Source organism: Chiloscyllium plagiosum, unplaced genomic scaffold, assembly GCF_037043375.1.
Source record: "Chiloscyllium plagiosum isolate Xiang-an unplaced genomic scaffold, Cpla_swu_hap1 HiC_scaffold_16, whole genome shotgun sequence".
In the NCBI taxonomy this organism is placed as follows: Eukaryota; Metazoa; Chordata; class Chondrichthyes; order Orectolobiformes; family Hemiscylliidae; genus Chiloscyllium; species Chiloscyllium plagiosum.
The window spans coordinates 30140759-30167856 of record NW_028270154.1 but is presented as its reverse complement, the minus strand read 5'-3'; the positions used below and the strand labels follow the sequence as shown (position 1 = coordinate 30167856).

Below are 27098 nucleotides of genomic sequence, written 5' to 3'. Positions count from 1 at the left end.
CATGTGCGGGTTAGGGGAATTGGCCATGCTAAATTATCCGTAGTGTTAGGTGAAGGGGTAAGTGTAGGGGAATGGATCTGGGTGGGTTGCGCTTCGGCGGGTCAGTATGGACTTGTTGGGCCGGAGGGCCTGTTTCCACACTAAGTAACCTAATCTAATCTTCAGTGGGACTCCAAGCGAAGCACTGCTGATTTCTGCTTTCTATTGATATGCTTGGGTTTTGTTGGGTTGGTGATGTCATTTCCTGTGGCGATGTCTTCATTTCCTGTTCTTTTTCTCAGGGGGTGGTAGATGGGGTCTAACTCAATGTGTTTGTTGATAGAGCTCCGGTTGGAATGCCATGCTTCTAGGAATTCTTGTGCAGGTCTCTGTTTGGCTTGTCCTAGGATGGATGTGTTGTCCCAGTTATCTGTATGTAAGGATACTAGTGAGAGAGGGTCATGTCATTTTGTGGCTAGTTGGTGATCATGTATTCTACTGGCTAGTTGTCTGCCTGTTTGTCCAATGTAGTGTTTGTTCCAGTTCTTACACGGTATTTTGTAAATGACATTAGTTTTGCTTGTTGTCTGTATCGGGTCTTTCAAGCTCATTAGCTGCTGTTTTAGTGTGTTGGTGGGTTTGTGGGCTATCATGATGCTAAGGGGTCTGAATAGTCAAGCAGTCATTTCCAAGATGTCTTTGATGTAGAGGAGAGTGGCCTACGGGTTCTGGACATGTTTTGTCTGCTTGTTTAGGTGTGTTGCTGAGAAGAAAAAAAAAAAACGGCAGACTGTGTTCATTGGGTACAAAAACAAAGCAGCTAATGTGTAACAAACACTACATTGGAAAAACAGGCAGAAAACTAGCCACCAGGATACATGAATACCAATTAGCCACAAAAGCGACATGACCCTCTTTCACTAGTATCCTTATGTACAGATAAGGACACCCACTCTGACTGGGACAATACATCCAGCATAGGACAAGCCTAACACAGACATGCACGAGAATTGCATTCCAACCAGAACTCTATCAACAAACACGGAGTTAGACCCCAACCACCGCACCCTGAGAAAAAGAACAGGAAATGACATCACCACAGGAAAGGACAGCTCTTTTGTCCATATTTGAACTAAGGATGTAGTGGAGGTCAGGAGTGGCGTGGCCCCGGCTGAACTCAACCTGGTGTCACTGAGCAGGTTATTGCTGAGTAGGGGCTATTTGGTGAAAAGTGTCATCAACTATGCTATCATTTTACTGATTGAATGTAGACTGAGGGGGCAGTAATTCACTGCATTGGTTGTGTCTGCATGTCACACTGGCATCTACCTGAATGTGAAAACCTGCCCATGTTGTAACTGTATTGAAAAAGTTTGGCTACAAACTTGGCAAGTTCTGGAGCACAAGGCTTCCGTACTATTGCCGGGATGTGGTCAGAGGCCACAGCCTTTGTGGAATCCAGTGTCTCCAACTATTTCTTGATATTGCATGATGCGAATGAATTGGCTGAAGACTGTATCTTAATGCTGGGGACCATTGCAGGAGGGCAAGATCGCACATCCACTTGGCAGTTCTGGCTGAAGAATGCAGCAAATGCTTCAACCTCAATCTTTTCAGGGACGTGCTGGACCTCCTTCGGTAGATTGTGCAATTGTCCACCACCATTCATGACTGGATATGGCAGGACTGCAGAGCATAGATCTGATCAGTTGATTGTGGAATCCCTTAGCTCTGTCTATCACTTGCTCCTTATGCTGTATGGCTGCCTCATCAGATTGATGCCTCACTTTCATTTATGCCTGGTGCTGCTCCTGGCATGCTCTCCTCTACCCTCCTGGTTTGATGGTAATGCAGGGCCAAGAGGTTGTAGATGGTGTTGGGGAGTATGATTCTGCTGCTGTTGATGACCCACAGTATTTCATGGAGTCTTGAGTTATTAGATGTATTTGAAGTTTCTCCCATTTACCGCAGTGATAGTGCCACACAGCATGATTGACATTATTCTATATGTAGACGGGATTGTCTCCACAAAGGGCTGTGCAGTGGTCATTCTGACCACGATAGTCATGGACACAAGCATCTTCAGCTGGCAGACTGAACGTGGATAGAGTATGTTTCCCCCACCTCAGAGGGTTCCCTCACCACTTGCCTCAGACCCAGTCTAAAAGCAGAGTCCTTTAGGACCTGACCAGCTCAAATCAGTAGTGCTACAGCTAAGCCACTCATGGTGGTGGACATTGAAGTCCCACATCAAGCGTACATTTGCATCCTTGTCATCCGCCTGGCTTCCTCCAAGGGTTGTTCAACACTTAGCAGTAATAATTCATCAGCTAAGGATGGTAGGTGGCAAACACCAGGAGGTTCCCTCCTCCATATTTAAAGGTCAACCTGTATGTGAAATGTTCTCAGCAGGGACGAAAGTAACAAGCTTTAAAAAGACAATCCATTTTTGCTTGACTCCATGGGATCCAGAGTCAACGCTGAGGAATCGCAAGGCAACTCCCTCCTAACTATATTCCAATGTGCTGCCACCTCTGCTGAGCCTGTCCTGCCAGTGGGACAGGTCATATCCAGGGATGGTCATGGTGGTGTCTTGGACACAGTCATACTTACAGAATCAGAACTTACAGACAATTTCAGGCTATTGCTCGACTATTCTGAGACAGCTCTCTCAATTTTGGCACTGACTCCCAGATGTTAGTAAGGAGCACTTTGCAAGGTTGACAGAGCCATTTCTGCTGTTGTCATTTCTGGTGCCAATTTGATGTCAGGTGGTCCATCTGGTTTCATTTGTTAAAATTTCATAGCAATTGATACGACAGAGTGGTGAGCTTGGCCATTTCAGAGGATGGTTGAGAGTTGACGACACTGCAGTGGGTCTGGAGTCAAGTAGGTATGACCAGGTGAGGATGGCAGAAGGCCATTAGTGAACCACATGGGTGTTGCTATCAACAATGGTTTCATTAATTACAAAGTTTTAATCAAATTCAAAATTTCATTATGTTGGGATTTGAACTCTGTTCCCAGAACAGTCGTGGAGTTTCTAGACTAACAATCTAGGCAGAGAGAATTGCAATGACAGCATCCATGTGTGCTTTTTCCTGCCTCCACCTCTTCATGCCAGTTTCCAATGCTTTGTGTACCCCATCTTGCTCCTAAAAGATATTAAATTTACCCAAAAATTCACAGTATTCTTTCCAGTGCCAATGAGATTCAAAATGTGGTAAATCAGCAGTACACAATTTTGCCAGTGGGGCAGAACAATTCACTGCAAAATATATCCAAAAAAAGGGAAGAAAAAGGTTGAAACAAGTGCAATTGGAGAATTCATTGGCAACATCTGCAAAAAAAAAACAAAAAAGGATTGTCTTTTTAAAGTTTATGTTTGATACTTTTGCTCCTGCTGAGAACACTTCACATACAGGTTGACTTTACTTTTGTTTTCAAAAATGATTTATTGATGTGGACGACAGTACTGACCTGTTAATAGAAAGAGTGAGCTGGTCTGTGCAGGCCTTGATCTTGTTTTGAGCATCCAGATGGTTCATATTCTCAGTACTGTCTTCATTAATAGCCACAATAACATCACCAGGACAAAGATTAGCAGAGGATGCCTTACTTCCAGGGGTAACCTTCAACAAAAGGAAAATCTAAAATTTAGAAGGTGTGACTTCATTAAATTACACAGATCCAGGATTACACTCAGTCTGCACATACAGAAACTGTTTGGAAGGGTCAGTTTAAGGAGTACATCTGTTGGTGGGTTTATAGCATCATAGAGATGTACAGATTGGAAACAGACCCTTTGCTCCAACTTATCCATGCTGACTGGATATCCCAAACCAATCTAATCCCATTTGTCAGCGCTTGGCCCATATCCCTCTAAACCCATACTATTTATGTACTTGTCTAGAGGTCTTTTAAATGTTTTAGTTGAACCAGCTCCACCACTTCCGCCGACAGATTATTCCACAGATGCACCACTCTGTGAAAAAGTTGCCCTTTTGATCCCTTTTAAATCTTTCACCTCTCACCTTAAATCTATGCCGTCTAATTTTGGATTCCCCTAACCTGGAGGAAAAACCTCCACTATTCACCCTATCCAGTTTAGTTGGTGCATAGTCTCTGCTACAAGAAACAAGAATTGGACCAGTTGATGCACTTGCAGCTATCGATGGTTAGTAACAACAGCATAGTTAGATGAGAACAAACACAATAGAAGATAAGGAGAGTCCAGCTACAAAGTGATTGGACAGATTACTCCTATGACCAAATGGAATGGGATTGCAGAAATGGATGTGGAGCAAAACCAGGATGAGGACTGCAAGAGCTGAAACTTTATTGCTGGAACAGCACAGCAGGTCAGGCAGCATCTAGGGAACAGAAGATTCGACGTTTCGGGCACATGCCCTTCTTCAGGAATGAGCAGAGAGTGTTCAGCAGGAGAAGATAAAAGGTAGGGAGGAGGGACTTAGAGGAGGGGCGTTGGAAATGTGATAGGTGGGAAGAGGTCAAGGTGAAGGTGATAGGTCGGAGTAGGGTGGAGGCGGAGAGGTCAAGAAGAAGACTGCAGGTCAGGAAGGCGGTGCCGGGCTGGAGGGATTCGGCTGAGACAAGGTGGGGGGAGGGGGGGATGAAGAAACTGGTGAAGTCCAAGTTCATCCCCTGTGGTTGGAGGGTTCCCAGTCGGAAGATAAGACGCTCCTCCTCCGACCGTCGCGTTGTTGTGGTTTGGCGGTGGATGAGTCCAATGACCTGCATATCCTCGGTGGAGTGGGAGGGGGAGTTGAAATGCTGTGCTACAGGGTGATTGGGTTGGTTCGTCCGGGTGGCCCAGAGCCATGTGATGACAAAGAAGTGAGGGGGATGTGGAATTGATTCATATGGGAAAAAAAAAATAGATAAAAGGGGGAGTCCAGAACTAGAGGGTGTAGGTTTAGGGTGAGAGGGGAAAGATATAAAAGAGACCTAAGGGGCAACTTTTTCACACAGAGGGTGGTACGTGTATGGAATGAGCTGCCAGAGGAAGTGGTGGAGGCTGGTACAATTGCAACATTTAAAAAGAATTTGGATGAGTGTATGATTAGGAAGGGTTTGGAGAGATATGGGCCGGGTGCTGGCAGGTGGGACTAGATTGGGTTGGGATATCTGGTCGGTATGGACGGGTTGGACCGAAGAGTCTGTTTCCATGTTGTACATCTCTATGACTTTATTTGATACAACTGGTCATTCAAAAGTGATTCATTGTGCCAAAAATTGACCCACTAGATGTAGATGTAATTGTTTTAGAAAGTCTTTTGCATGAAGTGAAAAGAAATATATCTATTCTATTGTTAAAAGATAGTGATAAATCTACTCTTTGGGAGTTTCTGCACAGTGTAACTCAAATCAACATACCACCAACACAAGCCTAGCGTCACTGAAATGTTTATAATTCACTGTTTAAATTTTGCTGCAAAACTGGAATTCTATACAAGAACTTTGAGTCTAAGAGCAAATAGAGTCTGAGAGAGAAGCTTCCTAAAATTATAAAAAGGCAGATTTCAGGTTCAAACATTTAATAGCATTTACATTTTGTACAATATTGAACCGGAGATAGAAACTTCCTTTTTAAAAACTTGGGCGAGAGATCCAACTAGATACTTTCATTTGTCATGTCCATAAGCAAGGCACAAGGCCAGACACCTGACAGAGGTTATATTCATATTCTTGGCCTGTCTTTATATATAGACAGCTTTCCCAGAGTGAGAAGTTTTGATGAAGTTCTGTTAAGGTCTTTGGTGAAAACTTAACTGCTACATTTAAGAATTATTGCAATAATGCATATCTGACATCAAATATTTCACACGTCATTGGGACTCATGCGACAAGGTTTAAGTAGCAGCTTCTTTCAGGAAAGAGTGTTGTTAAGTGGTTCATCAAGAACTATAATAATTGCCGTATATTATACACAAAACAGCAGGAAGGATTATTTTTCTAATGCAATAACTGCCTTGCTATTGACAGAAAATAGTTAAAATTTACTAGATACAAAATTCAAGTCAGTAGAACTCAAGTCAAAACAGCAGCGATGGAGAAGTTACAAAGCAAGTACAGTACAGTCAATTGATGTTATATTGGGAAAGTTATAAGCCTAGTTGATGTTATTACTGGACCAGTCAGATTCCAGACTATCATGTTGCTTGCTAGATGTTTTGTTGTTTTATGAGGTGGTCTTTCATTGAAAGCACAACCAGACAACACTGTGGATTTAGTTTAACAATGAACCAATTTTATTACTCAGAAGAAAAGAGAAGATAGATAAACTGAACTATATACACACACAAGACATGACAATATACAATTCCATTAATTCCAACAGTCCTACACCAGAGAAGTTTTTCCTCTATCACATCTATCTGGTTTAAAATTCAATAGTGCTTCAATTTCCAGGTCTTCAGAATCTGATGATATTGCTTTGTTGCATCTTTATACAACCAAACTTAGACTTCAAGGAGGGTCACTGGGCCCAAAACATCAACTCCAACTTTGCTCCACAGATGTTGTTAGATTGGAGTTTTTCCAGCGATTTGTTTTTGTTTGTGAGCTTAGATTTCCTCAGCTTCACAGAACACAATTGCTGTTTAAAAGTAAATGCTTTCTGATTTGGAACTTTAAAAGAGTACACCAGGAAAACCATTTTCTTAACAGTTCTAAAAAAAAACCTAACTATCTCCATCACACTTCTTTCAGAGCAACTATTTTACAGTTTCACCTAAGACTTCTAAAAACCGGAAATCAAAAAAAAAGGCTTTTCTTGAAGCTATGTAACACTCACACAATGAAAATAAACAGAGCAAGAGAGGAATTCCTGGTTCAGTGGGCATAACTGTACTTGGCTTCTTTCCAGAAAACTTTTATATTCACTCGACAGTACCTTCTTTTGCTAATGTTGTTAACAAGATTCTTAAACAAACTGCTAACGCAGCTTATTTGGTACTTAAAGTCAATCAAAAGTCTCGAAAGGATGTCTTGCTTTAAAACACCTAAAGCCACCTTGTTCTGGAACTTCTCTTCCTAACTTATAAGCCACTCAGGAGTCGCTTTTTTTTTCCCCTTGACAACTATTTTGCAAACTGCTAAACTATACCAATTACCTGTTAATGGCTTTTCCATCCTGAATGACTTGCTTCTCTGTGAAAGAAACTGGCGTACTCACTAGTATTCTTGGGTGATTATTTATTTCTAAAAGAATTGCTTTGTCATAAGACACATTGTTGTTAGGCAAGAACTCATTTCCCACCATCCAACCCTTTTCTACCCTTGATTTATAAAAAACACTGAATATTTCATCTAAAGGATTTCTTTCCAATACCTCATTAAAATTCATGTAAATTAAATTCTAATCAACCCAGTGCTCTCAGAACTAAAATAAAATGAAACTAAAACTATGTCCCACTCGTTCTAACACAATAAATCCAAATTGAAAACTTAAAAACTTATACATGGTTCTATCCACTTTAGCACCCAAGTTCCAAATAAAGGAAATCATGAACCTTCATCACATCATTTAGTTTAGTTAGATTATAAAGCAAGCAGCAGATGGGAAACAGCTACTATGCAGCAAAGTTTAAAAATGTACTTCTTTTTATCACTGTGGTATCAGGCCTCACTGATCAGCCCTGTGGGTGTCTTTGACAAATGCACTGAAGGAGATTAAGCAGAAACTGTTTCACATTATACTTACAACATAACAAGGCTGATGAATTATTTTAAATTCTATTTTTTTGAAATTCTTAATTTCCAAACCTTCTCAATTTTAAATATTCTTCTCCACTGCAATTTTATTTAGCCAAAAAGTTCATTACTCAAAGTCCATCGCAACAGCCAAAGTTCTGGGAAATTGCTACTCAATTATGAGATCTCCTTGAACTTGCAAAACCGATACTTATCAGCCTTCATTTGCAAATTTTAAAAGCTGGGGTTTGGAATTCAACATTTTAAAAAATTAATCTAACATCAGAAAAATTGCAACTGGTTCACCAAACTGCTGATCAAAGCAAACAGCTGGAACTCTGTGGAAGTTAAATTTACAGTTATCAGAGTGTGTGTTTGTATTTCAAAGTAAACTTAATAACTCCTCTCAAAATCTTCCAACCAAAAACAAAATCAAGACCCCATATTAATTAGAAGGGAGCTTCCAAGCAAGAGGATTGAAAGGGGCTGAATTGCATGAAAAATATAGAAATCAAGCTGACACATTCTCTGCTTTCAGCTTAATTCAGGCGATTCAAATCCGATTTCCCAGCTTTGATTCTCCAAGCCAAGCAAGTGTGCATATTGCAATGATCTGTAACAGAAATAGAATGGAAGGTCCAAAACAAGGTATCTATAATTGGATACTGGATCAGTGGTGCTGGAAGAGCACAGCAATTCAGGCAGCATCCGAGGACAGGCAAAATCGGCGTTTCGGGCAAAAGCCTTTATCAGGAATGAGGCTGTGAGCCAAGGGGGAGCCTCCGTACATACGACAGAGTCAGCAAGGCCAACATTCCATGAATGAAAAACACTTTCCTCCATTTAATCATGCATGATTGCACAATGATTGTCAACGTGATGTATCTGTCTCATTCACCTTCACAGCAATACACGGAAGATATCAAATGAATACCTGACCTCAAAGTCACTGAACTGTTTTATCTCCCAGACATGCTGAAAGCACGGCAAATGAAGGGGAACAGGCAAGGAATGGAAAAAACATAGGTTACAAATAATCCAGGTCACAGCAAATGACACATTTTCCTGTCTCCCCATCAGAAGGGTGAAACTCTTAAAATTAAAAATATCCGGTAGACATGATTTCATCAATTGCTAAACAATGAAATGTTAAAGTGAGGCTATTGTGACTTGACCATGTCAAATTCAGAATCCTTTTGTCACTCAGAACCTTCATTCTGAAAATGATTCCTCAGAAGTACCTCATACTTTGTACCACAGGGCATGCAGTATCAGCAGTACAGACATTGGTGGAGTTAGTTGTGAATCACCCAAAAATTAGCAAACCAACTTGAACATGAACAGGCACTGGCGATACAGACAGCTGAGGAAAACCCACATAGATGGAGGAGATCAATCCTTCGCAAGCTCCAGCAGATGTTAAAAGTCACAAATGACAGAAGAGACATACAAATTAGAAACAGAAGTAGGCTATTTAGCTCTTTTATCTTGCTCCACCACTAAATAAGATCATGATCTGAAATCCATATTCCCATCTACCTCCATAGGATCTTAACTAATGAGACAGAATCTATTTCCACTTCAAAAGTATTCAATGGACAAGCCCTACATGGTCACTAGTCAATTAATGATGCAAAAGGAAAGACTACAAAAATTTATCAAAAAAGGCACATAAATGTCATTCTCAAAATCAATTACTTGGCATCAATTGCACTTCACAAATCAACTTACCAACTTGAGGACTGCATTTGTAATAACATCAAAACACCGAAGATGCTGAAATCTGAAATAAAAATAAAGTGCTGGAGAAAAAAGTGGTGAGGGAAAAAAAAGACACTGAGACTGATAGGACTTTGTCTTACTTCAAAACTATTCTGAACAGCCATAACAGATTCCAAAATCTTGTAGCATCTCTGCATAGATGTTTCCAGTTCTTCTAAGTTTCTGCAGCAGGTCGGTTTCATTTGTAATAGCTGTTAGAAAGATTCAGCACTAGATGAACCTTCGAGCTTTTGGGCATCCTCAAAATACCAGCAAAACAAAAGTTTTGGTGATAGGAACTACATTTGAGTCAGAACAGGGAAACAGACCCTATGGTCCAACCAGTGCATGAACTTAATCCCAAACTAAACTAGTACCACCTGCCTGCTCCATATTCCTCTAAACCTTTCCTAATTATGTACTTGTCCAAAAAGTGTCTGTTTAATGTATCTGTGCCCACATCCACCACTTCCTCAGGATGTCCATGTCATATATTCCATCCCTTCTACTAAAGGTTTCCATCAACTGGACACACAGGACCAGTGCATTCATTCTCCTCCATCTGGAATCCTCTTTATTCTGCAATAGTATTCAGGATGAAGCAAGCACATCTCTGCAAGATTTGCAGCCCTCCTTCAAAATGACACCAGAAGTACAGAAAATGCCTGGGAACACCACTACCTCCAAGACAGAGATATTACCTTGACTTAGAATAAAAAAAAAACTCTTTCACTGTTGCTAGGTAAAAATCCTGGGTCAACCTAGCACTTCAATGGTACTATAGCCAGAGACAACCAGATCTCCATGAAAAGAATCAAAATTTGAAAATGTATCCAAATAGCACATATTTTGGCATACCAGATGGTCAGGTGTTTGTTGCTAGAGTTCCTCCGTTTTTGTCCATTGTTCTCATCTATTTTAAAAGATGGTCGGTACTTGAAATATTTAATTGTCCATTGTAAATATGAGTCTTAGGTTAACAGTCTGATTATTTGCTTGGGCCACAGTAGAATTGGCTTCCAGGAACCAGTTTGACTCCTTGCATGTACAAATGCCTCAATTACAAGCAAAGGTAGGTCACTATTTGACCTCTCAAGTGCGCAAAGACCTAAAAAAAGAAAAATGTTCTCTTGCATAACGTTCACTGCCATGACCATCCCCCCACTATCATATCAGCCAGTGTGAACATCTCACTTATATCCTTTATTTTTCTACTTTGTACTAAGATGGACTGTAATGTTTAACTTTCAAAATTTTATTTCTTTATCTTTCTACTTTGTAGCTAAGATTTGTAACTTGGTACCTTTGCCATATTAGCAAAAGTGACCTTTAGGAAAAAAAGTGACAAGTCAACTTTGATAAATTCTCATTGAAAATTTAATAAAATCTGTCTCTTCCTCATTTCTCAAAAATATCATAGACAATATTAGGGCAGCAGTGATCCAGGCTCGATACCACCCTCAGGTGACTGTGTGGAGTTTGCTTCCCATATCTGCATGGGTTTTCTGCCAGCTACTCTAGTTTCCCCCTCCTCCAACAGTTCAAAGGTGCGCAGAATAGATGGATTGGCCATACTAAATTCTCCATAGTGTCCAGGGTTGCACAAGCTTGGTCTGGGTGAGATGTTCTTCAGAATGTTGGTGCAGACTCATAGACCAATTGGCCACTTTCCATACTTCAGGGATTCTATGATTCTAATACAGCACAACCAAAAAAAAAGGTAAGCAGATCAGAGGAATTCAGAAAGGATCAAAACATTCCAGAAATATAAACCAAAAGTTCCTTCGAAATCAGAAGTGGAGAAGGTGAGACTGTACATGGATTTGATTGCAAGATTTTTGCAACACCAACATGATTGAAACTACAAAGATTTAATAAGTCACATTTGGTTCTACTTCAGTGACTGACAATCTTCCAATCAAAGTTCCAGCACCATAAGGAAAGGCTGGTGGACCAGAAAGAACTGCAAAAAAAAAGTCAGTATAGTTGCAATTAACAAGATCATGTCATAAATCTCACATCTGCTCAAAAAGAAAATCAACAAGTCTATGTTTAGGAAACACATTTGGTAATATGAGAAGAGTTGCCTAGAGCTCGGATAGCTGAACAATATAAAGTAGATTGTGACTTGTTAAAATGGGCAAACTAGCTTTTTGCTTGTGCTTGCCTTTCATTGAACAGAAGAATGAAACAACGATTTGCTGAATCAACAATTTCCACTGGTGTTGTTTTTAAACTATTATCTAACCATTAGCATCACACAAATAAATTCAGAGAAAATGCACAATCCCCAGCTGAGAGTTGTCCAAACAATTCTATTATTGTAGAAGATTTTAAAATAACCTTGATGTGCTTGAGTTTGGAACTTTTAAAAATGCAACAGTGGTGCTACTCCAACTCAAAAAAAAATTGCTCAAAAGCTACAGGTCCATTGGTTGGATCCTAGACCATAAGGCACATGAATAGAAGGAGGCTATTCAGCATGTTGAGTGCTTCCCCCATTCAGTGAGATCACCGGTGATTTGATGTTTATGCCGTATGCCCATAAGCCTTTATTCCCTTACTGGATTCAAACATCAGCTATCTCAGCCTCGAACATAGTCAAAATGGGCCAGTCTGTCCACTTCTCTGCAATAAAGAGTTCCACAGATGAGCAACCCCTTCCTCTCAGATTCTGCCCTCTGGTTCTAGATTCTGAATGGGAAACATGCCAGGCCCCTTCGAGATCCTGTATGTTTCAATAAGGTCACCCTCTCATTCAAAACTCCAGTGATTACAGACTCAACCTACCTTATAAAGAAAATCACTCCATACACAGATTCAACTTAGTAAGCAACCCATTAGTGAATAAGTGATCACCTTTCTTTTCAAAAATTCACATACACTGGAAAATTTATTTCCCAGCCTTGATCTCTATGTAGCAACATTTCCAAAACAGCTATCATATCCATTAACCATTATTTGTGCTATTAATTTGTTTCCTTCCAAATACTACATGCATTTAAAAGAGCCATTAAAATTTTACCTTTTAACCAGATTTATCAGTCCTATTGTTTTTCTCTGTTCAAACACTCTGTCCCTTCCTGTCCCACCCTGAATGTTATTACCCAAGCAGTTATCCTCCAACACCCCGCCTCTCTCTATTTATAGAAATGCATGCTCTATAGACACAGCTCACAGATTCAACTATGCTTCAAGTGAAACAAAAACAGAAATTGCTGGGAAAAGTTCAGTAGGTTTGGCAGCATCGGAGGAGAGAAAACAGAGTTATCCTCCCACAGTCCAAATACGTGCAGGTTAGGAGAATTGGCCATGCTAAATTGCCCATAGTGTTCAGGGATGTGTGGATTCGGTGCATTAATCAGGGTAAATGTAGAGTAATAGGGTAGGGGAATGGGTCTGGGTGGGTTACTCTTCAGGAGGGTTGGTGTGGAGTTAGTGGGTGGAAGAGCCTGTTTCCATACTGTAGAGATTCTGTGATTCTATGATTTGGGTCCACTGACCTTTAGACAGAACTCATTTTAGCTGGAGGAAAAAAGGTTGGCATATATACAGAAGGTAGATTGGAGGGGAGGGGGGGGGGGGCAAGGAGGGAGGAAAACAGTAGTTGGGCAAAGGAATGGATAAATGTCAGCCTGGGGACAAATTTAGGAGCTACTAATGGGGACTATTCATAGCTGACAATGGGTTGTTTGAGGTAGCAGCCCATGTGATGACAAAATAAAGGAAGGTCTGGTGAACAGGGTACTAAATAAAAACAAAGACAACTGCAGATTCCAGAAACCAACCATTTGGGTCTGGCATTAAACATTAACTCGGACTTCATTCAGAGGGTTAGATAGGGTGGACAGTGAGAGCCCTTTTCCTCAGATGGTGATGGCCAGCATGAGGGGACATAGTTTTAAATTGAGGGGCGGAAGTATTGGGGTGTGGAATGCCCCATCTGCAACAATAGTAGTCTCACAAACTTTAAGGGCATTTAAATGGTCACTGGATAAACATCTGGACGATAGTGGAATAATTTAGGTTGGATGGGCTTCAGATTAGTTTTACAGGTCAGTGCAACATAGATGGCTGAAGGGCCTGTAATGCTGTAATGTTCTGTGTCCTCTCCAGAGATGCTGCCAGAATTGCTGAGCTTTTCCAGCTATTTCTGTTTATGTTTCTAACATATAGGGGTTGGGGGTTAGGAAATAGGAGAAAGTGATCAGGCCCTAAAATTATCAGGCTTGGCATGGAGTGAGTCTTAAGATTACAGGGTTCTCAAGCAGAAAATGAAATGCTATTCTTCCAGCTTCACTGGAGCAATTCTGAGACAGATGATGTTGGCTGAGAACAACAAATGGGGCGATGAAGTGGCAAATGAAGTGGGTCATTTTTGCAGAGAGAATGTAGGTGCTCTGCTAACTGATGGTTCAGTTTATGCTTCACCTCCCAGAATGTACAGCAAAACATCCCTGTTGCTATGTCCAAATCCTGGATTTTTATTTTTCCCCAACAACTGTCAAGATGTACTTACACCACATAGACTGCTGCCATTCAAGAAGACAGCCGAAGACCATCTTCTCTTGTAAAACTTCAGTTGAGCAGTAACGTCGGGTCACATCAGCAATGCTCAAGTCCCATTAAGTGAATGTAAACATTCACATGTAAAGCTTTCAAAAAAGAACTTAAATGTAGTGGGTTTTTTTTAAAAAGTATATTACATTATAATTAACAATCTGCAACAGTCAAATGGAGGCTTGGCAGCACTAGTTCAACTTTGATACAATGCACACAAAATATTATTACTTTCACCAAACCACAAGAATAGGGAGGAGAAAATATGGAGCGTAAGAAAATAGGAAGCTGGCTCCTGTGGGGGGGCTAAAAATCAGTCTACATGTAATATTTTAATTATTTTCAACTGTGCATTGGAAGAGAGGGAGAAAAAACAAGGGTCAGGAAATATTCTTTCACAGTTGTATTTTCTGATTACGTGGTGAATTGTTGCAGCTAAAAAAAGGTCAAGCCAAGCCTCGATCCAATCAGGTTATCTATTGATGGAATCCCAACTGAACTGCCTTCATTAATCACATGTGTCAGCCAGCAGTAGGTATGTGTGGGTTCTCCTAAGGCCAAAAGGAGGCACAAGATCAGTTTTCTTTGAGTGACAATACATTCTTTTACAGCCTGCAACCCAGACGAACACAACTCTGCACTATACACTCTCTGGAGACTGGTGGCGAGACACAGTACATTAATTCAGACCAGAAAGGGGAGAACAAAAAAGGGGGAAAAAAAAGAAAAGACAACCAAAATTTGGTACAGTATTTGAAAGTTAACTTTTGTACTACTTTTTGAAGATAGGATTCCCTTTACGGACTTGTTACTTGCATATTCTGCAAGACATAACACCATAAATCTTACATTGTAAGAATTTACAATGAAAGCTTACTATGTTAGTGTAAGGTTGTCATGGAGTTTAAATACCTGCAGTTAATGAAACCTGAAAAATCGCTGTGGTGCCCATGTCACAACCCTAGATTTGCAGTTTATAGAAATACTGCATGAAGATATTGCTGTCCATTTATTTAGCAAAACGAAGGAAACACGTCCCTCAAGAACTCAGCAAGAATTATTCTGGCTCTGCTAAGTAAGACGTTGACCTTCAGACTTCTGTATAAATAACACAAAGCCCCAAGAGTTTAGACTGCAAAGAGGTTTATGCCCTCAGTAAATGCTTTGAAAAAAAAGAATCAATGTTTCACTCATCCAAACATAAACTAAGATTTATTTTCCAAGTTAAAACAATAAAGTACATAGCTAGAATGGAGTACCAATAAAAAGAATAACCTTCAAAGCATCCATAGATTTTTCCCATTTGCCAACTCAAACCAAAGCCCAAAATCCAATCATTCAGCAAACCTAGTGCTCACTAAGCGTACATTGCCTTGATTTGTCAATTCCTTGATCTCAAAATCATCATCCTCTGGGGTGGGGTGCTCTTCGGAGGGTCGGTGTGGACTTGTTGGGCCGAATGGCCTGTTTCCACATTGTCGTGATTCTATGTAAAGACAATCTTTTTTTATTTTTCTGTACTTTTCATTATAGAAGAAATGGCTGAACTATTAAACATCAAAAGTTCCTAGAACTCACTGTAAGTGGCCTTTAAAACTGATTTTGTTCAAATGAGGGCAAGTTTTTGTAGACAGGCTCGAACCAGGGAGCATGTCCAACATATGAATCAGCCGGCAATAGGCTGTTAATTGGTTTGTGGATGCCAAAGGCCATCAGGCTGACAGCAACTAATTTGATTGGCTCCTGGGTGGGTGAACAATCTTGGGGGCAGGCTTCAGACTGCTGAAAGAGCAGAGGAGTGAAGAAAGCAAGATGTATTCCCCCCCCTCCCCGCCCCGCCACTAGCTGCTGCAAGCTGTCGCTTTTAACCAATTAAGGCAAAGACTAAGTTCACGAATCACTCTGTGCCCATGAAGGAACAAGAGAGATTTCTAGAGGAAAAAGGATCAGAGAACTGAAAGACTTGGGAAGCAAAAAAAGGGAACAGTCGATTAAATCTAGAGGACTGGTACTATTGAACTGCTGCCCTTTTTTTGCCCAACTTCTACCCATAAAAGTTTTTGTCCGTGTGCAAGAGCATGCGTGTGCACAAGTGTTAGAAGAAGATGCAAGAGAGTTAACTAGAAATTACGTTGACAGTTATTTACCAGTGGTTACAGTCTATTTGTCATAAATAATTCCTGATAAAGTGACAGAAATCTGACTTGTATATTCCATTCATAGGATGTACCCAATTGACAAATTGAGGATGTTGATCAATTTCTCCTGCTAGAAATCAAAAACAAAAATCAGCAGATATCTCACCAATGCCCATCTGCGCCTCCTTCTAGCCAAAACAGTAAAATGATTCAGCTTCTTGCAGTCAGAACACTGCTTCCCAATAGAACATAGAACAGTACAGCACAGAAGAGGCCCTTCAGCCCACGATGTTGTACCGACCATTGATCCTCATGTATGCACCCTCAAATTTATGTGACCAGCAGTCTCTTAAATATCCCCAATGACCTCGCTTCCACAACTGCTGTTGGCAACACATTCCACACTCTCAACTCTGTGTAAAGAACCCACCTCTGACATCCCCTCTAATACTTTCCCCAAACAGCTTAAAACTATGACCCCTTGTGTTAACAATTTCTGCCCTGGGAAAAAGTCTCTGGCTATCATCTCTATCTATGCCTCTCATTATCTTGTACACCTCAGAATGTTGTACAGCCAAAGTTGGCGGTTTCTGATTTTCCTTTGTGTGATGTGTTCCACAGTTATTGCATCCTGCTCTTTGGGCCTGAAATATCAAATCTGCATAACATAAAGCTTGGTCTATTCTGCATGTGTATATTCTAGCTGTTGGTTTATAATCTCATTGCTTCTGTCTAGGTCAATCACACTCCTGAAAGGAAGGTTTAGCCTCTCAATAGACAATGTTCTTACTGTCGGATTGCTTATGCTTAAAGCAATCCTGTCTTTAATTAGATCACCTTTGATTATGCAAATTCAGTTTTCTGAAAGTCATGTTAATGTAGTCACATATGGATTAAAAAAAAAGTGTCCATTTTAAAGTCCTAAACTTGAACAAATGCTGTTCATAAAAGTTACATTCATTTGAACTTCAAAGTGCACCTTCAAAGGCTTTCAACATTTCTGCTGTTTTTAGTGGAATACACTTTCCGAACAAACAAGTCTCTTCCAAATGTGACAAAACAAAATCTGCCTATCTGTAGCTACTCTGGTTTGTCAATTGAGCCAATTACACAATTTTCTAATAGTGCTTTTGAGAGCAGAAAACTTAGTTCTGCTTCACATAAGCTTTACATTTTTACAGGCACTGGGGGATGAAACTTTGTAGCTGTTGTGCTTTTCCCAATGCTTTCAGCTGTGGCCCGCTTCCCCTCTTCCCCCCACACCCCCGTTCCCCTGAAGCTCCTGCAGTCTTTAGCAATTCAGAATATTCTTCTGTTCTTCTTAATAGCTGTGTTTCTGCACAGCTATTCAACACCAATCGCAACTCCAACTGCTCAAAGCTCACAGGACAAGTCATGTTTGTAACAAATTTTTTTTGAAATAGCTACAAGATGAATTCTGCAGAGAGTGCCTCATGGTGTAGCAAGCCAGGAGGCACATTAGTGAGTGATAGAAATGCAATGTACCAAAAAAAACACTAACCATCCCCTTGAGATGCGCCTTAATTCCTTACCACTTGACCAAGTTTTTGGCCTGATATTTCCTTATGACTCAAACTTAATTTACTAATTGCGTCTGCAAAATGTTTTGGGAGATCTTCATAGCACTATACAAAAATGATCTTTAAAAAATAATGATTCAAAACAAATGAATTTATGAAGGAAAGCTGAGTAACTCTTACTTGTTCAAAATTTAAAAAAGGGGTCTTATAAACTCATAAGTTAATAGCAACATCTCTTTTAGATGTTGGAAATAAACAAAAGAATAGAATCCCTACAATGTGGAAACAGGCCACTGGGCCAAATACACACCAACCCTCCGAAGAATATCCCACTCAGACCCATTCCCCTACCCTATTAGTCTAGGGTAAATGTAGAGTAATACACCTAACCTACACATCCCTAAACACTACAGGCAATTTAGCATGACCAATTCACCTAACCTGCACATCTTTGGATTGTGGGAGGGAACCCACGCAGACACTGGGAGGATGTACAAACTGCACACAGACAGACAGTCGCCAGAGACTGGAATCGAACATGGGTCCCTAGCGCTATGAGGCAGTAGTGCTAACTACTGAGCCACCCTAAAAAGCATCCAGCCTTATTTCCCCTAACCCCACACTTCCCGTAGCTAACACATCTAGCCTGCACATTCCTGGATACTACAGAATTTACCACGGCCAATCCACTTAACATGCACATCTTTGAACTGTGGAAGGAAACTGGAGCTCCCAGAAGAAAATAAAACGCAGACATGGGGAACGTGAAAACTCCACACAGACAGACACAGTCGCCCAAGGGTGGAATCGAACCTGGATCCCTGGTGTTTTGAGGCAGCAGTGATAAAGCAGCTGAGTTATTTAGAAAATTTCTGTTTCAAGGCCCCAAAAACAAAATAATAGCAGTTCCTCAATCAGCTTTCAAAAATGTAATTCTTTGGTACATTTAAGAAACTGTGACCTTGATCATTTGCTTAGAAACAACTTAAAAATAAGTAGCCAACAGAAATTCACAGGAAATTAGAGGTACTTTAAATCAACATATTAGTTGTGAACAGAAGACGTTACATGTTTATGAATGTTTGGGAAAATTACACCAAAAAAAAATGCTTGATTAGCAAGAAATAGGGTATAGTACTCTTAGTATTTATAATGAAATATTGCCAGTGCACTAAATAATGCTAAAGAGCTCTAAGCATTTCTCCACCTGCAATGACTTATTTTTTCCCCCCCGATGAAAAGGCTCATGATAGGCTTAAATCAGTTACCTCCTGAAAACATGGAGGTGCTGGTGTTGGACTGGAATGGACAACGTTAAAAATCACAATACCAAGTTATAGTCCAACAGATTTATTTGGAGACACTAGCTTTCGAAGCACTGCTGCTTCCTCAGGTGGTTACGGAGAATAAGATAATAAGACACAGAATTTATAGCCAAATGAGTACAGTGTCATGAAGATGTGAAGATACATTAAACAATTTTCGATAAAGTCTTCCATGTTTTAGAATGGGACGTGTTGATTCCTGTTCTTCATAATTTAAGAGAAGTTCTGGGATTTACATATCATCCTCAATCTTTTCTAACAATAGGTGCCATCTCAGCTCAAACAATGCATTAAGGTAAGAGGTCTGACTGTGCCCCAATGTTGAGTTAGACTGGTTCTATTTCTAAAAAGTGGGATTTACAGAGTTTTACATGGATTCATTAATTTGCATGAATAATGTAAAACTCATTGCCCATGTCATACTCACACCAAAATCACGTAACTACTTTAGCTCCTTGTTATGAAATGCATTGATTTGAAAATACTCATTCTTATATAAAATCCCTTCCTGGCCATCACCTACCCTCCCTCTGTAAATCATATCCATCCAGAATACCTGCATTCCTTCAATTCTGGCCTTAAAGCCATGATTAAAAATTATTTTTATCTTCAGCTATCTGGTTTTCAGCTGCCTGGGACCCAAGTGGAGGGGACCCATTCCCCATTAACTTACTTTTCTCTTTCGAATAAATTGTTTAGACAAAAACATTTCTTTGACACAAGTTTTATTCGAATACCTCATATCTCTCAGACTGGAGTTAGGTCGCATTTGCATTATTGCGTACAGTTCTGGTTGCCATATTACCAGAAGGTTGTGGATGCTTTGGAGATAGTGCAGAGAAGGCTTACCAGGATGTTGCCTGGTCTGGAGTGTTTTAGTTCTAAGTAGAGGTTGGATAAGCTCAGATTGTTTTCATTGGGAAAAATGGAGGCTGTGGGGCAACCTAATTTTGAAGACCTCTATGAGGGGCGTTGACAGGGTGGATAGTCAGAGGCTTTTTCCCCAGGGTGGGAAGGTCAGCCAAAAAACAAAAGGACACAGGTTCAAGGGGAAAGAGGGAAGGTTTAGGGGAGAAGTGTAGGAAAATCTTAGAGAGGGTGATGGGTGCCTGGAACATATTGCTAGTGGAGATGCCAGAAGCAGGCATGTTGGCCATGTTTAGGGAGTATATTGACAGACAAATGAATGGAGGTGAACAGAGAGATGGGCAGGGCAATAAATGGCAGGTCTAAATAACAATTAGGAATTGGCACAGACTTAGTGGGCTGAAGGGCCTGTTCCTGTGCAGTATTATATGTGACTCAGTCAGATTTTATTTTATAATGCTCCTGAAGACAGTTATTTTAGTACATTAAAATGGCACAATGATATGGTATCAATGCCTTAACTGTTATTGTGGAACAGATCACCAAACTGACAACGCATTCTGACAAGGGTCCAGTAAATTTCTTTATAAGGAAAGATGAAATGAATTACAGGTAGAGAACAAACCCACAAGATTCCATCATTTTGGACAAGCAACAATAAAATCTACTATTACAATGTTAGAACAATACTTCAAGCTACAAGATGACTAAGTTAACTCCTTTGCAATATCAGATTTCAAACAAAATACAATTATGGGTTGGACTCACTCAAAAATCAAATGTAACTAATATTTTGGAACAATTAAATGTGGCAATCCCTTGGAACTGTCTTTTCCCTGAATGTAACAAAAAATTCTCAGCCTGGTAGCCTGCACAGTTCAAAAATACAAAAAAACCAGAGCTGTAATTCAAAGTTTAATACATTTCTGGCAAGTGTGTAAGCGTGTAATTGTAAAATAGGTTTAGGGAAAGACAACCACTGTTTTGCATTGTTAACTTTGAGCTAGTGATAATGTTAGATAGTGTAGATAGGGCAGCAAACAATTACAAATATTTGCTTTAGTTTATTATCTTCCATTTTTAATTTTAACAATATTGTATTGGACATTTGTTTCCATAAATGTCTTGCACGAACCATTTTAAAGTCATACCTAAAAGTAGTTTCACCTGCCTAGCAGCACATTTCTGTGACAAAGTTGAATAACCCTTCATTAAGCCAACATTGTTCAAAATACAGCACAAAGATTCTACATAGTTAAAAATCACACAGCACCAGGTTATAGTCCAACAGGTTTAATTGGAAGCACTAGCTTTCGGAGCACCGGTCCTTCATCAGGTGGTTGACAACTATCGGACACTTATCGTTGTTACAGTTGGAGGGATGGGGTTCAAAAGGAGGAGGTGTGGGAAGTGGAGGAGATGCACTGGATGGCATTGTTGATCACATGACAGGGGAAATTGTGGTCCTTGAAATATATAAAATACTACCTACACTAGTCCCACAGCTTTGAATGAATGGGCACTTGAAGCATCAGAACAAGTACTTGAAAAAAAGGCTTGAGGATTCCCACCTCAACTACACTCCCAGGTAGTTCAGTTCAGATCCTACCTCCCTCTGGTGGGAAGTAGTTTTCCTCAAATCCCCTCAAAATTGCCTCCTTTCTACTTTATTTAAATGACCCCTTGTAGAAACAGCTGGATCAGGGCCCCTGTAATTTCCTCCATTGTCTCCCCCAACAGCCTGGGAAGACAGATGCGGAGTACTCATTCAACACAATGCCCTTCGGCTTCAAGTACAAATTGCTTCCTTGGTCCCGAAACGGCCCTGCACTTTCGCTGCTTATTCTCTTCCCCTTAATATGCTTTAGGATATCGTGGGATTCTTGGCTTTATTCATGGCCAATTGCTTGTAAGAAAGCGCCCTTTTTACAATTTAGTTATAAAAAACTTTGAATATTGAAACAAAATTCACTGACTATTAATTCTCAATAGGGAACTACATTCAAAAAAGAAAAAAGGCCGTCATAAGCGAGAGATACGACTGATCAATCTGAAATCAAGGGAAAGTGCTCAAAGTGAAGTGTTTGCCAATCTCTCCTTTCTTTTAGCATTTTACAGCCTTCCACAACATTTTTTTTCACCATCCAAGGGCCTAGAACTTGTGTAAAATTTGAATAGATCATATGGGAGATCTTTAAAAGAGGCTTAAATGGTGTTTTGTGCTGAAGGAACTGTATAACTCAAAGTTCAAATTTGGCATTACTCACAAAAAGTTTCCAAAAAAAGTACAAAACGTAAAGTATGTTTCTGGAAATAAAAACCATAGCAACACATCCAGTTGGAGCAGGAGAATCAACACCCACTGTGTGTAACATTTGTTGACTTCTTGAGTCCGGTCACATTGAAAAACAAAAAAAGGTGAGAAGACGACCTAAATTGTACATTTTAAAATATTATTCCGTATATAAAGACTTGTTATTTAGGTGACATTTACAATACTCAATATCACTCACAAATTGCATGAAAAATTTTGATTTATAGAGCACACATGGAAACAGCCAAGCATTTCACACAGATATTTTTAAGCAGTGATTTATATCTGGGGAATTCTGTTGGACAAAAACAAAAGTATTCGAGAGCACTCTTAGTGATTCATTTGATGAGTTGGTGTTGCAGGCTACAGTACAAAGCAAAAAAGATTTTTTAAAAAATATCTCTTATTGAACACTTGGCCTTTGCTTAAATTGTGGCTACCTTAAATGTGCTTCAGTATATTCATGTTAGGATAAAAATAAAAAGGAGAAAACACAACATTTCCCCTCTACCTTAACCTTTACTTAGAAGGTAACCATATTCAGAATCAGAATCATCTGACAATTCCTTACTCAAAATTGCACAGGTGCTTGGTTTAAAGGTACTAGAGAAACAGCAAAACAAAGTGCATACATAAAAGGAGAGGTGGAAAAGTACAGAAGAAACACAAGGATACAGAGATAACTACACTGACATATTAAAGTAGATTTTCCAGCAACTGAGGTTAAAGGCATGAGATATCAGATATGACCAAATTAGTGCAAACTAACTTCTGGAGCCAGAGTAGATTTAATAAAGAATAAAAGGCACTTGGAGGCAACCATTACAATGTCCTAAAATTGACCACTTCCAGAGACCGGGGGTTATAAGAAAAAGTGCCAAGGAAAACTCATGAGTCACATTACAGTTCAAAGTGAAGTTGGTGTACACTGAAAAAAAAAGCCATTAAATTGCCTTCGGAGATCAACTTGTGCAAGCAGATTGAGCGCTTCTAGTAAAAGGCTGGGAAAAAAACTTCAGATGACTAGATCCTGACAATTTAACAGTGGTATCAAAAAATCAATTCTTACTGAGAAATAAAAGTTTGTTTTCACAACAAGAATAACTAAGAACATTTGGCAGATTTAAATTTAGCAAAATGCCAACAGAATTGAGTTGTATCTTCCGAAATGCTTCTAAACACATCATGCCATAGCTGCTCTCTAGTGATTAATGCAGCTGTACAATTCAGATGACTAATTCCTCACTGATGTGCCAACTGTTACCACTTCTGGGAAACTTCAACTCCAGTATACTGTTCCAGACATATACTAATTGCAAATTTCAGCTGAAAAATCTTATACTTTAGCCAAGAAAACAAAACATCTTTCAAATCAAAGGCTTGGAAGAAAAAGGCATTAAAAAAAAGCAGAGCACACAATGGATATTTGCTTCTGAATTTCAGAGTTGATCCAAAGACTCAATCATGTATGATTTCTAACCCGCAGCCCAAAAGGATATTACCTTGTTCCCACCTCTTTTAAAAAGTTAAACACTCCCTAGTTTACCTTTTCTCTTGAAGTTTCCAATAACGTGGAGGTTTGATTACGTATGCTAATCATGTAGTTTTCAAAAACAAAAAGGATGGGAGCATTTTCGCATAGCTATTATTCTTCCTGGCAGTGCATTCCAGATTTCCACCGTCCAAGTGAAAACAAAATTCTCAATTTCCCTCTTAAAATTATACCCCTGTTTATTGACCCTTTGATGGGAGAAGGGAAAAGCTGCTTCCTATACACCTTGTTCACGCCTCTTAATTTTATACACCCCAAGTCCTCCTTCAGCCTTCTCTGCTCTAAAGCAAGCAATGCAAGCCTATTCAGCCTCTCTTCATAGCCAAACCGCTCCAACCCATGTGACATCCCAGTGAACCTCCTCTGCACTTCCTAATGAAGGGCTCCGGCTCAAAACGTCAATTTTCCTGCTTCTCGGATGCTGCCTGACCTGCTGTGCTTTTCCAGCAATACACTTAACTCTGATCTCCAGCATTTGCAGACCTCACCGTCTCCTCTTCTGGACCTCCTCTAGCACACAATTACTTTTTGTCCTATAGTGTGACAACCAGAACTGTACTCCAGCTATGTCCTCACCAATGTTTTTCACAGTTCCAACATGCTGTTATAATCTATGCCACAACTAATAAAGACAAGGGTCCCATATGCCTTCCTAAAAATTACCCTAGAAACTTTTCCTGCTCCCATCTGGATCTGTGCACAGTACCCCACTGTTCCATGAAGCTTCTAGTATCCTCTCACTTATTGAGTGCTCCCTTATTTGTTACTTCCAAAGTACATCAACTCACTTTTCAGGGTTAAATTCCATCTATCAAATCCATCTATATCTTCTTGTAACCTAAATACTACAAATGCAATTGCTGGACTGCAGATAGGTGTAAAATGCCTACCCATTTGCTTCAAATATCAAGCCACATAGCACTAACATATGGAGAATGTTTTCTGAGTCTTCCTATATGCATTGTTCTCCTGGAGGTAGATGGCCTCTCGGTTTTGTTCAGTATTTACAAGTGAGCTCTGCAGCATCCTTTGACAATGACAAAAGCAAAAAACTAGATGGCTGGCCCGACATTTTATCCCCCTCTGTAAAAGTAACATGGTTCCCCTCACAGTGCCTCATGGTTGACCAGCTTAGACTATGAAAGCACAAAGAAGAAAAATAAGTCTCACTTCATGTGTTCCCTTGAACAAAAATGTTCTAATTGGAATGTAGATACCTGAAAAAAAGACACCATGAGAGAAAACGTTTAGCATTTTCACAACTGAAGCTACCCACAGAATGGTTATAGCTCCAGAACACTATTTTTATTCCATGTCCACTGTCTTCTTAGTTTTCTGAAAATATGTACTCCTGCAGGAATTGACTTCATGAGCACCAATTACTTTCTAGTTCTGTTTTAAGGAGTCACTAGTTACACAAAGCTCGACAGTAGGTGGTCGTCTTTGGTAAGCCACAATCCCACATCAAAATAAATCTCTAGAACAAATCCTTCTACCACACAGTTCAAGAAATAGTGATCACAGCAAGAATCGTGGCCTATTCCCCTTCCCCACGTTAGCCAAATTAAAAAGAATTTTACAGACAAACAATTGAGAGTTCAGTGATTTAAGACAACAGAAGGACAAAGTTTTGTCCTTAAAATTTAATATTTGTGCTAAATTACAAAATCCAGGTTAGTGCAGCTTTAATCATTAACTGAAATCAATGAGCTGCCTGAAATGTAGGCATCTCTGGTCCATCATCTAAAATGTCACACCATTAGATACATTCAATCTCAAGTCCCCTTTTGCCATTCCATTAAAGTTATCAGTACTGAACTTAGTTTACTCTTTTTAATCCTCATCCGTGAATATCTTTTTATTACACAAGGTATCAATATTAGTCATAGAGATGTACAGCACGGAAACAGACCTTCAGGTCAACACGTCCATGCCGACCAGATATCCCAACCCAATCTAGTCCCACCTGCCAGTACCCAGCCCATATCCCTCCAAACCCTTCCTATTCATATAGCCATCCAGATGCCTTTTAAATGTTACAATTGTACTAGCCTCCACCACTTCTCCACCAGCCCATTCCACACACGTAACCACCCTCTGCCTGGAAAAAGTTGCCCCTTAGGTCTCTTTTATAGCTTTCCCCTCTCACCTTAAACCTATGCCCTCTAATTCTGAACTCCCCATCCCAGGGAAAACACTTTGTCCATTTACCTTATCCACACCCCTCATGATTTTACAAACTTCTTAAGGTCATCCCTCAACCTCCGACGCTCCAGGGAAAACAGCCCCAGCCTGTTCAGACTCTCCCTATAGCTCAAATCTCCAACCCTGGCAACATCCTTGTAAATCTTTTCTGAACCCTTTCAAGTTTCCATAAGACCATAAGACCATAAGACATAGGAGTGGAAGTAAGGCCATTCGGCCCATCGAGTCCACTCCTCCATTCAATCATGGCTGATGCGCATTTCAGCTCCACTTACCAGCGTTCTCCCCGTAGCCCTTAATTCCTCTAGACAACAAGAATCTATCAATCTCGGCCTTGAAGACATTTAGCGTCCCGGCTTCCACTGCACTCCGTGGCAATGAATTCCACAGGCCCACCACTCTCTGGCTGAAGAAATGTCTCCGCATTTCTGTTCTAAAATGACCCCCTCTAATTCTAAGGCTGTGTCCACGGGTCCTAGTCTCCTCGTTTAACTGAAACAATTTCCTAGCATCCACCTTTTCCAAGCCATGTATTATTTTGTACGTCTCTATTAAGTCTCCCCTTAATCTTCTAAACTCCAACGAATACAATCCCAGTATCCTCAGCCGTTCCTCATATGTTAGACCTGTCATTCCAGGGATCATCCGTGTGAATCTCCGCTGGACACGTTCCAGTGCCAGTATGTCCTTCCTGAGGTGTGGGGACCAAAACTGGACACAGTACTCCAAATGGGGCCTAACCAGAGCTTTATAAAGTCTTAGTAGTACATCTCTGCTTTTATATTCCAACCCTCTTGAGATAAGAGACAACATCCTTTCACAACATCCTTCCGATAGGAGGGAGACCAGAATTGCACGCAATATTCCAACAGTGGCCTAACCAATGTCCTGTACAGCCACGACATGACCTCCCAACTCCTGTACTCAATACTCTGACCAATAAAGGAAAGCATACCAAACACCTTCACTATTCTATCTACCTATGACTCCACTTTCAAGGAGCTATGAACCTGCACTCCAAGGTCTCTTTATTCAACAACACTCCCCAGTACCTTACCATTAAGTGTATAAATCCTGCTAAGATTTGCTTTCCCAAAATGCAGCAGCTCGCATTTATCTAAATTAAACTCCATCTGCCAC

General features: G+C 40.1%; 1 protein-coding gene across 1 annotated transcript in view; it reads right to left on the bottom strand.

The window, feature by feature from the left end:
- Nucleotides 1–27098, bottom strand: part of LOC122556562 (PDZ and LIM domain protein 4-like) — a 126932-nt gene that overhangs the window by 78928 nt on the left and 20906 nt on the right. The window contains exon 2 of the mRNA XM_043703376.2: nucleotides 3460–3611. Coding sequence (XP_043559311.1) covers nucleotides 3460–3611 — 152 coding nt within the window. The remainder of the gene's footprint in view (nucleotides 1–3459; nucleotides 3612–27098) is intronic.